We start from the raw sequence: 16,701 nt of genomic DNA, 5'->3' as shown, positions 1-16,701 counted from the left end.
TTTATGAGTTAAAAACACATTGGTAGGTATCGAAACGCTGTATTACGTTAGTGCAACCTTCATATTTATGGAACTATTTTGTCTTGTCAAATGTATTATTTCACTTTCACTTCGTAACTATGGACTCTACATTAAAAAAAACTAACGAGATTATAATGATGAAAATCTGACATTGCACAAAGAACAGAAACCTGCCTTTCTGTTGGAGTCAAAGACGTCATTTTGTCCGTGCGAGATGATGTGGTTAGCCGAACTATTTATCAGACGATAACAGAGGTGAAAGTGAAGCTTGCGTAGCGCGCCCTCTGGTGAGAGAATGGCTCAAATAGTGTTCATGTCCCTTTTAGACAACTCGTTCTGAGAAACAGATGTAAAATTTATTTATATTGTGTTAATTCATAGTACATGTATCTTAACAAAAGTGAAGTCAAGAAAATCTGATAAAAACCTGAACGCAAGCACATTTAATATGTCCGATTGTTGAGGAATTTGATAAATATTCAAATTAAATATCCTCAAAGGCACATGCTCTTTACAAAAGCACTAGCCCAAATGCATAAGAACAAGGTACGGTTTTAGCCAAAATCTGCCCTGTCAAGAAAATTCACCAAAGTACTAAATCTGGTATTTGAAAATGTGCCATTTATGAAAATGACCATTGTTATTCTTTATCTACCATAGCAGCTGTAATATATTCAACGGAAAACTCTATATTTAAACTGACGACATCACCAACTTTGACGTTAATTTTGACGTAATATGCGAGAGTTCTCCCCAAGCGATGTTTTGAGTAGGAAAATAAAAATTGTATCACACATAGAAGTATTAATTTTTGATAAATGCGAAATTATTGGTTTTTGTACTGATTTGAATGGGTATTAAATGGAAATTGAAACCACATCAGATATGCCGCACAGGGGCAAAAACTGCAGGTATTTGCGGAAAGCTTTTCTGGTGCAGAAATATAATGGTCCGAACATCAAATTAAAGAAACATTTTATACTAGTAACAGCGATTTCTTATTTCTGTCTCCAACTTCCTTTATTGTGGTGGATTTTAAGAAAAAAATATATTTATATTTGTTAGAGTCTTGTGTGCATTCGGGAAAAAAAATGACGAGATTAAAGGTGGCTCAAATTCAAATCACTGAATTTTATGCGAAGTTTGGGTTATCACCAATGCAATTAATTCTTCATGAATCGGAACACAATGGAATTCATCGGTATTTGTTTTTAATTGTATGTACGCAATGTTCCATGAACCTTGATGATAAAACATCATAAATGTATATTCTCAATATTATATGCGTGGCATTTGAAGCAAAATGTCATTTCATAAGTATACTCAGGAAAAAAACGCAGTGTATCTGAGAAACTAGAAACACAACTTCAAAGGGGAAATAATTATGAAACGATTACGGAGATCAGTGGTAGAGCATAAGCCATAACAACAAAAATGGCATCCGGTCTGTAAGATAGGCTTAAATTTATCCGGATTTTTATTACTATGGTGATTTTAATAAATGTCAAACTGTTTAAATAAATAATGGTTATATTATAGCATATATTATTTGAAAATATATTTACTACCCAAATGATTCTCGTTTCCTCTTCAACTGCCGTGATCAACGCAAATTGCGTTACGATGGCAAATTTGTTAGCATCTTTCAACTGATATTTTAACCCCTCTTCCACCGTCGCATGGGATGAAACTAAGAAGAATTGTAAGTTATTTAGTAAATTTTTAAACCTTATAAAAATTGTTCCGGGCGACGAGTGAAGAGGTGTTCAATTTCACTGGTTTATCTATACAAAAACCATGAAAACACCACAAATAAGCTCAAAGCCCTTACTTTATTTGATTATGTATTACGTATGCGCATAGATAAGTTGATTCCATATGCTTTTGAGAGTTACTATGAGTTACTCTTTTAGAAATTTGACAGGAAAATATCTGCAATGCAAAATAATTTTCCTCCATAAAAGCCGGGCAGAATTTGGCCCAAACGTACCTACTTCTTTACTGGACAAGTGAATCGGTGTTCACGATGTGCTGTAGCAAGGAGTTTCAGAGAGGAAATGTTTGCTGGGAAAAGAGTAGTGTAGCAGAAAGGTCATAAGAATCATTGTGAATGCCCTTTTATTGATGTTCCTGTAGGCTGCAGGGGATAGATGGTATGCTATGATGATGACATTGCAGTACGTACATCATCATTGTAGCACGAGCCACTTGTCATCTGGATTGGAGGCTCTCTAGGTGCAGTTCTTCCATCATGCTGCTGACACTGCTCTCTCTTCTGTATAGTTACAGATGATGAACCGGGTTGCTCTTCTTTGGACTTTTTCTACAGCAGCTTGGTGGGTTTTGTTGGAGTTGTCCAACTGTGGCAGCATATTCCACTTGGGGTCAAACAAGTCTCTGATAGCTCAGCTCCTTGATTTTCCTTGGATTCCTGCTGAGGAAAGCTGTGGAATTATTTGCCTTTTTAGTCACATTATTGGTGTGAGTTCCCCATGATAGCTTAATTGCTGTCAATTGTCACTCCAAGGTATTTTGCTCTGTCTGTTTCCTGCAATGTGTGGTCGTGGATCTTATGGTCAGGTACAATCCTTCATTTCTTTCATTATCTCAATGGCCCCACATTGTCTGGATTGAAACTCATCGTCCCAAACTAATCAAAATCAGCATTAAAGGAAGAGCAAAGGAAATTCTTAGATATTGTACAACCATTATCGTTAAAATATATTTTCTGTGGGGTTCTAACATTGCTCATGGCTGCCGTCATCTTCGACGATTATTCTCCCGTGCTTCTCTGTAATTATTGATTGGGTGGTTGTGATATTTTCCACTCGACGACTTGTTGTTTTCTTCCAGCTAGGAAGCTTCTTATCCATTCCAATGTCTTTCCTTGCATGCCATAATGGTGCAGATCCATTGCCAGTCTTTGATGAGGGACCTTATCAAAGGCTTTACTGAAGTCCAGCAGGATGGCATCGATTTGTTGTCTGGAGTTGAGTCCCTTGGCAAGTGTTAATGAGCTGGCTTTTGTCAGAATGTCATTATCTAAATCCATGTTGCTCATCTTTGTGTAATATGCTGGATCAACATGAGACACTGTACGATAAGTAGAAGCTCTTGTGCTGTCTCTTTTCTTGAAGAGCAGAGTGAAAAATGCTGATCATCTGGCACTTTGCCCTGATTTATTGAGATCTGGAAGATGATGGTCATGCAGTGCTGGAGTTATTGATGCTGACATGGACTTCGAAACACCGAGATGGTATTTGGTCTGTGTACTGGCTATGTTTTGATTTAAGCCATCCAGGAATTTTTATGCCTATTGTTTTTGTCCTGTCTGTCATTCTGTAATTCTGTCTGAGACTTTAACCTTGCTAATAACTTCTGAACAGTAAGTGATAGGGCTTTGATATTTCACATGAGTATTCCTTGTGACAAGACTTTTCTGTGGGTTCCAATATTTTTGACCCTGTGACCTTGACCTTGGAGTTTGACTTACTTTTTGAAAACTTTAACCTTGCTAATAACTTTTGGACAGTAAGTTTTCTTTTGACAAGATCTTTCTACTGGTACCAAGATATTTGTCCTTGTGACCTTGGCCATCAACGGAATTGGCCATTATCGTGGGCATTTGTGTTTCACAAACACATCTTGTTTTAATCCATTTTTCGTAACTGATATCTGTAAACCTGTCCTATTTCATGACATAAAATATTTAAATCAACATCTTTTATAAAACATAAATAAAAACATACTTTTTTAATTCATTCAATATACATTTACCTTAATGAGACCAAAATAGAATATATGTTGTGTTTCCGGTTTCCTGGCCCTACCTACTTTTTTGCTGCCAACCTTAAATATTTTATTGACAATATATGAAATACAAATCTGCAATTTTTAGCTCACCTGAGCTGATCGCCTGTTGTCTGGCTGTCCATCTGTCTGTAAACTTTTTACATTTTTGACTTCTTCTCCAGAACCACTGAGCCAAATATAACCAAACTTGGCCAAAATCATCCTTGGGTGATGGGCTTTCACGTTCATTCAAATGAAGAGCCATGCCCCCTTCAAAGGGGAGATCGCAAAAATAGGGTGGGTTCATTTAAAATCTTCTCAAGAACCACTGGGCCAGAAGAGCTGAAATTTACATGAAAGCTTCCTGACATAGTGCAGATTCAAGTTTGTTAAAATCATGGCCCCTGGGGGTTGGATGGGGCTACAATAGGGAATCAAAGTTTTACATACAAATATATAGAAAAAATCTTTAAAAATCTTCTTCTCAAGAACCACTGAGCCAGATAAGCTGAGATTTACATGAAAGCTTCCTGACAATAAGTGAAGATTCAAGTTTGTTCAAATCATGGTCCCTGGGGGTAGGATGGGGCCACAATAGGGGATCAAAGTTTTACATACAAATATATAGAGAAAATCTTTAAAAATCTTCTTCTCAAAATGTACTGGGCCAGGAAAGTGGAAATTTACATGAAAGCTTCCTGACATAGTGCAGATTCAAGTTTCTTAAAATCATGGCCCCCAGGGGTAAGATGAGGCAACAATAGGGGATCAAACTTTTACATATAGGGAAAATCTTGAAAAATCTTCTTCTCAAAAACCACTGAGCCAGAAAAGCTGAGATTTACATGAAAGTTTCCTGACATAGTACAGATTCAAGTTTGTTAAACTCATGACCCCTAGGGCTTGGATGGGGCCACAATAGGGGATCAAAGTTTTACATAACTATTAAATAGAAAAAAAAATCTTTAAAAATTTTCTCCTTAAGAACTATTGGACCAAAAAAGTTTACATTTGCAGGAAAGCTTCCTGACATAGTGCAGATTCACATTTGTTAAAATCATGGTCCCCGGGGGTAAGATGGGGCCACAGTAGGAGATAAAAATTTTACATACAAATATATAGGGAAAATCATTAAAAATCTTCTGAAAATGTACTGGGCCAGAAAAATTTACATTTACATGAAAGCTTCCTGACAGTGCAGATTCAATTTTGAAAAAATCATGGCCCCCGGGAGTAGGTTGGGGCCACAATAGGGTTCAAAGTTTTACATGCGAATATATAGGAAAAATCTTTAAATATGAGCCAAGGTGACTCAGGTGAGCGATGTGGCCCATGGGACTCTTGTTAGGCCGTTCTTGGCACACTCATTTTGATTACGGATAACTCCGTTTACCTGATCAAGGTATAGGGCTGACGGCCGGTGTGGCTGGTCGAGGGATGTTTACTCCTAGGCACCTGATCCCACCTCTGGTGTGTCCAGGGTAACTCTCTATTTTGTATTGCTTATAGGAGTTAAGAGATTGATCACAGTTTATTATCTTCGCCTTTCATGTACAACAATATTTTGAAATTGAAAACTTTCAAATTCACTTTATTTAGTCAAAAAATGCATTTTAAGTAAAGAGGAATCTGAAAAAATTTAAAACCCCTGCTGGACTCGAAACCGCAATCTACAGTTCAGCAGTTGACGTGCTAACCTACTGAGTTACTCAGCTAGGTGATAATTTTTTAACTGAATAGACAAATATTGCTGTTATTTATATTTTCATCCATGTTTTAAAAGGAAGTCAGCCATTATGACGATGTAGAGTACCTCCTTGATGTGCACAGAATTGAATTTGTTCAAATATAAACTTTCAAAAGTTCTGGATTAATACATAGGAAAAAAACCCTTGGGATAAAAGATCAATAATTTCTTAGGGCTGCACCAATTTTAGTGGGTTATCCACCAACACTAGTTTAAGAAATGAAATTTTATTTTTGGTCCTATAGGTATTGAAAGAAATGTTTTGACTTGTGGTTACATGTCTGCTGTTGGTACCAGAATGAAATTCAGATTGATAAGATAAGAATTAGAAGTTATTGAAAAAGAAATGTGCCCATGGGTCATTCTAAGGGCCTCTATGTTTTTCAGAAAATATAAAGATTAATAATGTAATATGTACATTTACTTTTCTACATTCCAGAAATATGAGGGCTTTATGCAGCCAGAGTCAAAAAAATTTTCTCTGGACCCGCAGATTACGTCATTCGAAATGCTTCAACATATCATTGCAAGTGCTTTTAACATCAAAGGGTATGTATTCACTATTTACACATTTTAACATCAAAGGGTACCGTATGTATTCACTATTTACACATTTTTATACCCCCCAAACGAAGTTCAAGGGGGGGGGGGTATATAGGAATCACTCTGTCTGTCTGTCTGTGCAGATTCTTGTCCGGGCCATAACTTCTTTGTTCTTTGACTTAGGCATACCATATTTGACACACAGGTGGATCACCATTAGACGATGTGTCGAGTACCTTCATGACCTCTATATGACCTTGACCCTTGACCTCAAGGTCAAAATTAAAGTGTTTTTTTTTTTTTTTTTTTACAATGGATTCGTGTCTGGGCCATAACTTTTTTGTTCTTTGACATAGGAATACCATATTTGACACATGAGTGTATCACCATGAGACGATGTGTCATGTACCTTCATGACCTCCATATGACCTTGACCTCAAGGTCAAAATTAAAGGTTTTTACAATGGATTCGTGTCAGGGCCATGACTTCTTTGTTCTTTGACATAGGCATACCATATTTGACACATGAGTGTATCACCATGAGACGATGTGTCGAGTACCTTCATGACCTCAATATGACCTTGAACTTTGACCTCAAGGTCAAAATTGATTATAGGGCTTTGACATAGTCATACCATAAGACATGGGTGTATCACCATGAGACTATGTGTCATGTACATTCATGACCTCTTTTTGACCTTGACCTTTGATCTCAAGGTCAACATTATAGGTTTATGGCATGGATTTGTGTTCGGACTATATCTTCCATTTTCTTCTACAAAGGCATACCATATTATACCTATAAACAACACCCTTTGGGGATTGGGGTAAGCGGGGGGTATTCTTAGTGAGCATTGCTCACAGTACCTCTTGTTAATTTTTAACATCAAAGGGTACTGTATGTATTCACTATTTACACATTTGAAATTGAGATTTAGGAGCAGTGCTAAAGGAAATGACCTTGAAACACTGATGTTCACCATATCTCTACTGGTAATCAACACTAGCACATTTGCCTTATGTTACTTTTTATGCCCCCTTTCAAAGAAGAGGGGCATATTGCTTTGCTCCTGTCTGTCGGTTGGTAGACCACATTATCTGCTCAATATCTTGAGAACCATTCATTTAATCATAATGGTGTTTCATATGTAAGTTGGTTATGTGTAGAAGAGGACTCCTATTGATTTTCAGGTCTAAGGTCAAGGGTCAATCTATTCTGGACATAGGAAGATATTGTCCGCTCAATTACCTAGGGAACCCATTCCTTGACAGACATCAAATTTGGTACACTGGTACATCATAAGATGACCCCTATAGATTTTGAGGTCACATGATCAAAGGTCAATGGTCAAACTTGACATAGGAATATATTGTCCGCTCAATATCTTGAGAACCCTTTGCTTGATAGACATCAAACTTGGTACAGTAGTACATCATAAGGATTAAATGACCCTTATTGATTTTGAGGTCACATTGTCAAGGGTCAAACTGGACATAGGAAGATGCTGTCTGCTTAATATCTTGAGAACTCTTTGCTTGAAAGACATCAAACTTGGTACACTGGCAAATCCTAAGGAATAGATGATCCCTATTGGTTTTGAGGTCACACGGTCAAGGTTCGAATGGGACAAAAGAAAATATTGTCTGTTTAAGGATATGCGGGACGATGATCACGTGATGGTTGCGAATTTGATATAAATTTAGAACCGGACGCAGTGTAGTTAAGTTTCCCGAGGAAAATCACAATGCTGTACAGACACACTATGTGACGTCACAATAAAAAAGTACGTCACAATGTTGTATCGTGGGGAAAATGTCATCAAATTTTGTCGAATTTGTTACCGCTATAAGTGTCATGTGTAAATCTGTTGATTGAATTCTTGTTGAATGATAATTTTTATTTCTATTTGGTATTAATTACAATTCTCCCTTTTCATATGCATTGTATATATTATATATATAAGTATGCGCCACAGTAATTTTGATAGTATAGCCTATAAGTCACTGAAATCGCTCCTACATGTATGCAATTTGCATCTAGGCATTAACAAAAAGAAAGTCAATTGTGCATAAACAATGACTCGGTGCAAGTGTAAGATGATGATCGTTTGTTGATATTTACTATAGAAGTGTGAAACTAGAATTTGACACATATTTCTCAGAATCTTGCTTGGGAAGCGTATAGATTATTCTGGTGCTTTTATAATCGATCACTGTCTGCACCCCCCCCCCCCCCCCCCTTCCATATGATGAAGATCGATACTTTTGGTCAAATATTAAGGTCAATGCTAGGAATGTTTAATTTTCCCAAGCATTTCCATGTAAATCTAAGTACACTTTATCTCTCTAACTATTTTATATTCCAAATTATTTTTACTGACTTTACGAAACACTGCTGCGGAAATGGTAACTAATGTAAAAGATATGACACACGTCGGAATGTATGCGAGAAACAGACGTGTGAAAAAGAAAAAGGTGCAAAGTCACAACGTGTGCGACACATAAATTCCTTGAAAAATAGGATGGAGACGATCGAGTCAAGCGACACTAGCTACCATGGCTGTGGAAGTACTGTTGATCTTGTAAACGAAGTAGTAGCTCATATTGACGTTAACTAGATCTAACCCCGTGGTTTGAAGGAAGACGAATTGTAGAGCTAGACGTTTTGTCCAAAGCCATGCATAATATATACATGTATATTTAAAAAAATTAAAATTTTAATTTGTTTTCATTAAGTCAATTTTTGTTCCATAATCATGAAAATTCTAAATATTTCTATAGGTTCAAAACAAATATAGTTGCTAACAATGTATAAGTTGTAGATGACCCATATTAATTTTGGATTCACTTGGTCAGAGGTCAGGGGTCAAACTGGACATAGTAATATATTTTCTCCTATATCTTAAGAATCATATGCTTGATTTAAACCAAACTTGGTACACTGGTACTTCATAAGGAGTAGATGACCCTAATTGATTTTTAGGTCACATTGTCAAAAGCCAATGGTCAGTCCACTCTGCACATAGCAAGATATTGTCTGCTCAATATCTTGAATTGTTTTGGCACTATCAATTAAATCATTCATGTGTTTAACCCTTTTCAATTTGCACCATTGGGGCATATATGTTTTACAAACATTTCTTGTTGACAGAGATTTTACCATGAGTTACCTTGTGAGAGATGACTATGGACAAGAAATCTACCTTAGCATGTTGTCAGACTGGGATATGGATGCAGCTGTTCAAAGCGCCTCAAATCCATGTCTCCAGCTTAAAGTAGATGCCAAACCTTTTGAAGACGGTAAAAGATATATATAGATATATATATATACACACACACACACAGGGTTTTCACTAGAAAATATTGAAGACGAGTCCCGGACTCGTGGTTTATAAGCAGCTTGAGTCCCATGAAAATTTGATGAGTCCCATGAATATGAACTAAGTAATGAGAATATGAATATGAAATAAATCTTTTTTATGTAAGACAATTAAAATGGAAGCAGTATGAAAAATAACAGTGGTCACTTTGTACACATAAAATTAAAGGTACTCATTCACGACTTGGCCTCGGACGATTAATTGTCCACGCCAGTTGCCAACAGAATTACTTCCCCGACTATCCTATCATCACAACAACGCTATTCAATATTAAAAGAACTTTAATCAAATTATTATTGTAATTAAATAGATGCATACTAGTTTTGTTTGCCGTTGATCTGTAAAACCTACCAAAGTTTACAAACTTTTGAAAGTACACTACTTTCCACAATCTCTCACCAGAGGGCACGCTACGCAAGCTTCATTTTCAAAAGTTGTGGAACGAAGCTTAACGCCCCCTGGTGAGAGATTGTACTTTCCATTCCAATATAAATGACAACCGAAAGACAAACATTTATATTTTAATATAGATCCGGATTTGTAAAAAAAATAATAATAAATAAATGAATAACAAATAAAAGTAAGTAACTGCCAGTGGCAAAATGTTTTTCACTTTGCATCTTATCTAATAATCTTGTTATGATATTATATTCTAATTCACACCAAATTGACTGACGCTAAACAAAACAAGTCGGATTGGGACACTGAACCCGGTTGTATTATGTCGGTTCACTAGAGCATAACGTTTTACCTAGAGTTCTAATTAATACACAATATCAGGGCTTCTAAGTAAAATTATGATTTTTACTTGGAGTCCAAGACGCGTCTGCGGGACTCGCCATATCAGACAAACTTGTGTCCCAAATTAATTTTCTGCGTTTGGGACACAGATACTTGCGTTAGTGACAACCCTGATATATTTAAGGAATGACTTTAATTCTGGGGCAAGTTATACGAGTATAACCTGATTTGGGTCAGTTTACGCTTTTTTATAATCCGCGAATAATTTAATGCAAGAGACAAAGATCCTAACCTTCGTTTATCAAAATGTACATAAACTCAGAAAAATACAAGTCATCTGAGCCGCGCAATGATTCACTTAGCAACATTGACGAAGCGTCTAGCTATAAAGGCAGCCATCTTTAATTTTAGTTCTACGGAGCCTAGCCTATTTATCAAAATATTGTATAGAAGGTGAAGTTTGTCATGATAGAAAATATGTGTAGACTATGCATGCAATGCGTATTTTGCTGCCCTTTAGAGATAGAGATCGACTTTGAAGTCGCTCATCTCCGACAGATTGAGAAAATACGGGAAATTGCATTGTTTAGGCCTACCCAAAATAAATCTTCAAATATCAGAAAATGCAAAAATTTGCGGCTTTTAACTCTGTGAAAACTTCTACATGAAAACTTACCCTTGTATGCAACGTTGTCCTAATAGTAAATCCGACACAAGAAAATATGTAGATCTAAGCAAGTGATAAATTGCGATCCACTTGTCAATGTGTCTGACGTCATGTGATAAAAATGTGACGTATGAATTTTTGTTTGCTTTGTTGAAAGACGGATCAAGCAATGAAACAACCCTTTCTCCAGTGAGAAATTTATTTCAAAATGAACAGGGTAATGCTTACTTGGCACATTATTAATTCGAATATAATATATTTGTTTTAATCTAATATTCGACCATACATACAGAGAAAGATGTTTTACAACAGTGATTTGTGTACAAGTAGATGCTAATATTGACAACAAGAAAACATTATCTGTATCAAACTGAAGAAACTTATTGTACATATTGACTTTCTATTCCATAGAAGGCTGAAAACAGTGCTTCGATGTAAATTTAGAGATTGGAATTTGACCAATCAGAGACAAGGATACAATAACTTATAAGAATTAATATATATATATATATATATATATATATATATATATATATATATACACGTCATTACACCTCATTTCAACATACTGTGTCCCTTGTGTCTTGTAACCTCACTGTAATATCTAAATGTATGGATCACATATACTGTATTTTGAATATATCCCTCTCTGGATAAGCCGTGTGGGAGTATATTCATGCCAATTAAAGGACAATTTCAAAAGTTTTTTAATGGTATAAAAAAAAAAAGCAAAGATCAAGGTCACGGGTCAAACTCATGTTTTAGCTCACCTGAGGTGAAGGCTCAAATTTTCACATTTTTGACTTCTTTGAAATCTTCAAAAATCTTTTTCTCAAGAGATCTAAGTCATATTAACAGGGCTCATGCTGCCCATCGCATTTCTGATCAAAATTTGTCCTGTGTCTGTTTTCGTTGTTGTCAGCGTTAACTTTTCACATTTTCATCTTCTTCTTTAGAACCATTGGGCTGATTCAATCAAACTTGGCACAAATCATTCTTAGGTGACGGAGATTCAAGTTAGTTCAAATGAAGCAGGGCTTGATGTTATGAGTTAATAACTCACATTTGTGACTTGATATCAGATTTTGCAAGTTAAATTGAAAACCGATTGCCACCTTTTAACCCAAAATATCCAACCAGGCCACTTTATATTTTAGTTAACATGAGCTGAAAGCTCAAGTGAGCTTTTCTGATCACATTTTCATGTGGATGTCCATCCATACTTTTAACATTTTCGACTTCTTCTCAGTGTTTTTTTTTTAAACTTTTTGAGTTGCAATGGTCATGATGACCCTCTATGGCTGAATTCTGGGAGTCAAAAGTTTCTTTTGAGAGTCACACTTTTTAAAAAAATAAATATTAATTTCAAACATTTGGTATGGATCTACACTGTTTAGGGTATACTACAGTATTCTTTTGTTCATAAAATGAATAGATATTGGTTCAATGCATATAAAATGAATAACTTCGTAATTTATTAATTTACTTTGAGGTTTCTATAGGTTACATGTCATCATATGATATGTCTCTATGTCACACTTACACAGCATGTATATCTGATCAATGTTAGAAGGTATAGTCTTTATATAATAGGGACTTTTTTTGGCGCATTCCGTGCCACTGTTATGATTTATGTCGAGTCACAGGAGTGGGCAGTTTTTCATGAGCGCTCGCGAAGCTCAGTAGTTGTTACTTACGTTGTAGATCTTTACTGATGAAACTGCCGACTCCTGTGATCGTGACCATATATATATTGATAATCTACAGGATTGTTTTCTCGATTTGTCAGTCAGCGTTTTATTTGGTTCAGTGTAAATCTAAAATTGAACAACGTTGCCATGTTGAAACACAACTTAACACTGGTTAAAAATATTCCTTTATTCTTATGTACTTCCGGGAATGAACATAGAGCCTGATCGCAAAATGTGAACTTCGTCTTTTTTCCCCCTGCGTCATGGTGACCCTTTGGGTGATGTTTTTGGGGTTAAAAGATATTTTTTATACGTAAATTATGCAGAAATTTGTGTTAACGGAAACACTGCTTCTCAAGAATCGCAGGGCTAATTTCAGCCAAACTTGACATGAAGCATGCTTGGGTTGTTTAAAAAAAAAAATTCACACTAATCTTGTGTTCATGTACAGTTTTCACAAACTCAGTAGCCTGATGCCCGAGGCAAGTTAAAATTTAAATTTGCATATAAAACTTTGATCCTTTATTGTGGTCCCATCCTACCACCAGGGGTCATGATTTTAACAAACTTGAAACTGCACTATATCAGGAAACTTTCCTGTAAATTTCAGCTTTTCTGGCCCTATGTTTCTTGAGACTCACATTTGTTCAATTGAAGTGTTACACCCTTTTCTGATCACCCGTTTGTCTGTCTATTTGTCAACTTTTCACATTTTTGACTTCTTCAGAACTACTGGACCAATTTCAACCAAACATGGTAAAAAGCATCCTTGGGTGAATTTGTTCAAATGAAGGGCCATGCCTCCTTCAAACGGGAGATAATCATGAAAATGCAAAAACAATGGGGTCATGTAAAACTCAAATTGTGTACTGAATTTCAAGCAATTTTCCCTTTGTTGCAACAAATTTGTTTAATCATGATTTCTTCAAAAATTCGATCATCACATGAAAAGGATAAAAAAAAATCATGGCAAAATATTTTGTTACAGTTTAGAACTTATGCTCATGAGGGCAATTTGGCTCTTGCACACATGTTGTGAGGAGCTGTTCTTGTTAATGAGAGTGAATGTTATTGTTTATGAGAGCAAGTATTATTTATAAAACACCCATTTTTGTATGTTTTTGGTAGGACTAGAAGACTGGGACATCATTGCTCCAGTAGATGTGCCACGCAAAATGACCAGTTTGTTGGAGCGTAATATTTTTGGTGCACTGAGTGGAACACTCTCTAGTGGTGTGGGGAGAACCTTGACACATATGCAAAGAGCTATGGGTAAGTTGAAGCCTGATAAACCCATTGCTGTAAACATCCATTAATTGTTGAAAGATGCCAAGAATACTGTTTTGAAATTTCCAGAGAAAGTAAAGGACTGTATTTGTTGTTTGAAGGAATTCTCCAGACTTTCAGTATAGGTATAGTCATATAGTTTAACCAACAAAATTGTACTTATCTGTATTTTAATTACATTTTCAGAACCCTGGTATTCTCAAAATATGTTTTAAAATTTCTTAAACATCAGAAAGGAAAATTTGAGAACTTTAATTTAATTAACTCTGTTATTTCTTAATCTACTTTGAATCAGTTCTAATGTAATTTATCAGAATCAATCAAGAAAATTTTCCTTAAACTCTCCTATGTCTGTGCAAGAACTAAGATATCCATTAAATCATTCTTTTCAGACATTTAAGAATAGTTTCAGAATAAAAATTCCAGAGAATACTTGTAGAACAGTTCTAGAACTGCCCATGTTGTTCTTAAGCACTTCATTCACACAAGAACAGGTTTTTTTTGCAGGGGTGAAGAACAAAAACATGTCTAATGTGAAATATTTGAAGTTTTTTTTTATAAATTACTTTTCAGGAATCAAAGTTCAGGATGAAATTAAGTACAAAGCAGTAAAATCTGCGATGTCTGATCAGGAATTCAGAAACTTTCTAGACTCAGCAGGGCATATGGTGAAACCAGAAGAATTTCGAATAAGTATTTATCAAGGAGGATGTGAACCATCGTTACGGCGAGTGGCTTGGAGGCACCTGCTTAATGTATTTCCACATGGTCTTTCGGGGAAAGAAAGATTTGAGTATTTGAAGAAGAAGGAAAAAGAATATTTTGACTTGCGAGAGCATTGGAAAAAAGAAATACAAGAGGACTTGATGTCAGAGGAAATGAAATTTGTGACATCTATGGTTAAAAAAGATGTTTTGAGAACTGATCGTGGACACAAATTTTACTCGGGCTCAGATGATAACAAAAATCTGATTTCATTGTTTAATGTCTTGGTGACATTTGCACTGTCACACCCAGAAACCTCGTATTGCCAAGGCATGAGTGATATTGCTTCCATATTGCTAGTTACACAGAAGGATGAGGCTCAAGCATATCTGTGCTTTTGTGCACTTATGAAAAGATTGAAAGATAATTTTAACATTAATGGGCATGCAATAACAATGAAATTTAAACACCTTTCTGATTTACTCCATCTGCATGACCCAGAGTTGCATTCTTATTTCCAGGAAATCAATGCAAGTGACTTGTTTTTCTGCTATAGATGGATATTATTGGAACTTAAGAGAGAGTTTCCATTTGAGGAGGCTTTGTATATGTTGGAGGTCATGTGGAGTACACTGCCCCCTGACCCACCCATCACAGGAGTACCACTCACCTCGGAAACCCTCTCTACACAAAACTTGTCTCGTTCACCAAACTCCTCTTCTTTTGGCATGAAACAAACTGTCTATGCAAAGTTATTTGCAATGAGAAGACAAAAGTCGGTGTTAAAAAGTAAAGCATCATATGAAGGGGACAATGTTTCAGAGCTGGAGCTAGCTCAGAACAGTGTGAACAATAACTCCAGAACAATCTCCATTGTGCAGGATGAATCTAATTCGGTGATGGTTTCCCAAGAATACCCAGCCATGATTGATACTGAATCAGAAATCATGGCAGAAAGGAGCTCATCCATTGATGGATACCTGAAAAGTCCAGTTGAAGGGAATCATCATTTTAAAAGTGATTTGCAGAATAGTCTACATGAAAAAGAATCCTCAGAGGATAGTGATAAAAGCATCCCAGAACACAGCGACATCAATCTGTGTCAGACTCCAGGATTTGATAAACAAAATGATATTAAATCAAATGTGGAAGGAGAATTGCACTTGGAAAGGTCTATTGATACATATGTCGAGAGAAATGAAGATCCAGTAGATCGTGATTGTGAACAGTCTCAGTTCCACATGTCTCTGGACGAAAGTCTTGAAAATGAACCCAGAGCATCTGCTGGTGTTAATTGTCATATGAATGCTGAAGCTGTAGGTAAGCATAGTTCTGTTTCTGCTGACCCCTTCAAAAATATATCGGAGAGCAGCTGTAATGAACATTCCTCTACTATAAGTGAGTCTTTGGCCTACTCTGATACAGAAGATTTTAGGAAAAGAAGTCTCGAGGCAAAGTCTTTCAGTTCTAGTTCAATGTCCAAAAGTGACTTGCATTTAGAGGAACGGGCAGACATATCCAATTCGATGGAGATAGTTAAACATGATGATAAAAATGCATGTCTCCCGGCTCCACAAGACTTTGGTTGTGGAAACCCCTTTTTGATGTTTTTGTGTTTATCACTTCTACAACAGCATAGGGATCACATTCTGCAGAAGAGACTAGAGTATGATGAAATTGCCATTATGTTTGACAAACTTGTACGGAAACATGATGTGCATAAAGTGTTACATTATGGCAGAAATCTTTACTCTGAATACCTTAGGACACAACAGAAAATAAATGACTCTAGTGAAGGAGACCCAAGTGTATAAAGTTTTCAATAAATTCATCGCTGGCTTATATGCTGTTCAATTTTATTTAGATGAAATTCAACCCATTTAATACATGTAGCATATCAGTCACTTTAATAAAATTAGTTATTGCAGGGCAAGGACAGGAGTGTTCTGCATTGGTTTCTAAAGTTACCTGAGTCAAGTACTATATTGTTATTGGTCAGAATAAACCCAAGTCCAGCAAAAAAAAACCAGGATTTCAAAGATTTAACAATTTATTTACAGAAACATATATTAATGAAATGATACTAACTTGTAGCACTTTTAAAAAGTTCACAAAGAAGTGTCCGTT

At 35.9% G+C, this 16,701-nt stretch overlaps 1 protein-coding gene across 1 annotated transcript in view; it reads left to right on the top strand.

Moving 5' to 3' along the window:
• Window positions 1-16,416, top strand: part of LOC125653313 (TBC1 domain family member 25-like) — a 28,667-nt gene extending 12,251 nt beyond the window's left edge. The window contains exons 2-5 of the mRNA XM_048882732.2: window positions 6,000-6,109; window positions 9,255-9,403; window positions 13,711-13,854; window positions 14,443-16,416. Coding sequence (XP_048738689.2) covers window positions 6,000-6,109; window positions 9,255-9,403; window positions 13,711-13,854; window positions 14,443-16,388 — 2,349 coding nt within the window. The 3' untranslated portion in view covers window positions 16,389-16,416. The remainder of the gene's footprint in view (window positions 1-5,999; window positions 6,110-9,254; window positions 9,404-13,710; window positions 13,855-14,442) is intronic.
• Window positions 16,417-16,701: the final 285 nt, after the last annotated feature.

Source organism: Ostrea edulis, chromosome 7 (assembly GCF_947568905.1).
Source record: "Ostrea edulis chromosome 7, xbOstEdul1.1, whole genome shotgun sequence".
Lineage (NCBI taxonomy): Eukaryota > Metazoa > Mollusca > Bivalvia > Ostreida > Ostreidae > Ostrea > Ostrea edulis.
This window is presented reverse-complemented; position numbering and strand designations above follow the sequence as displayed.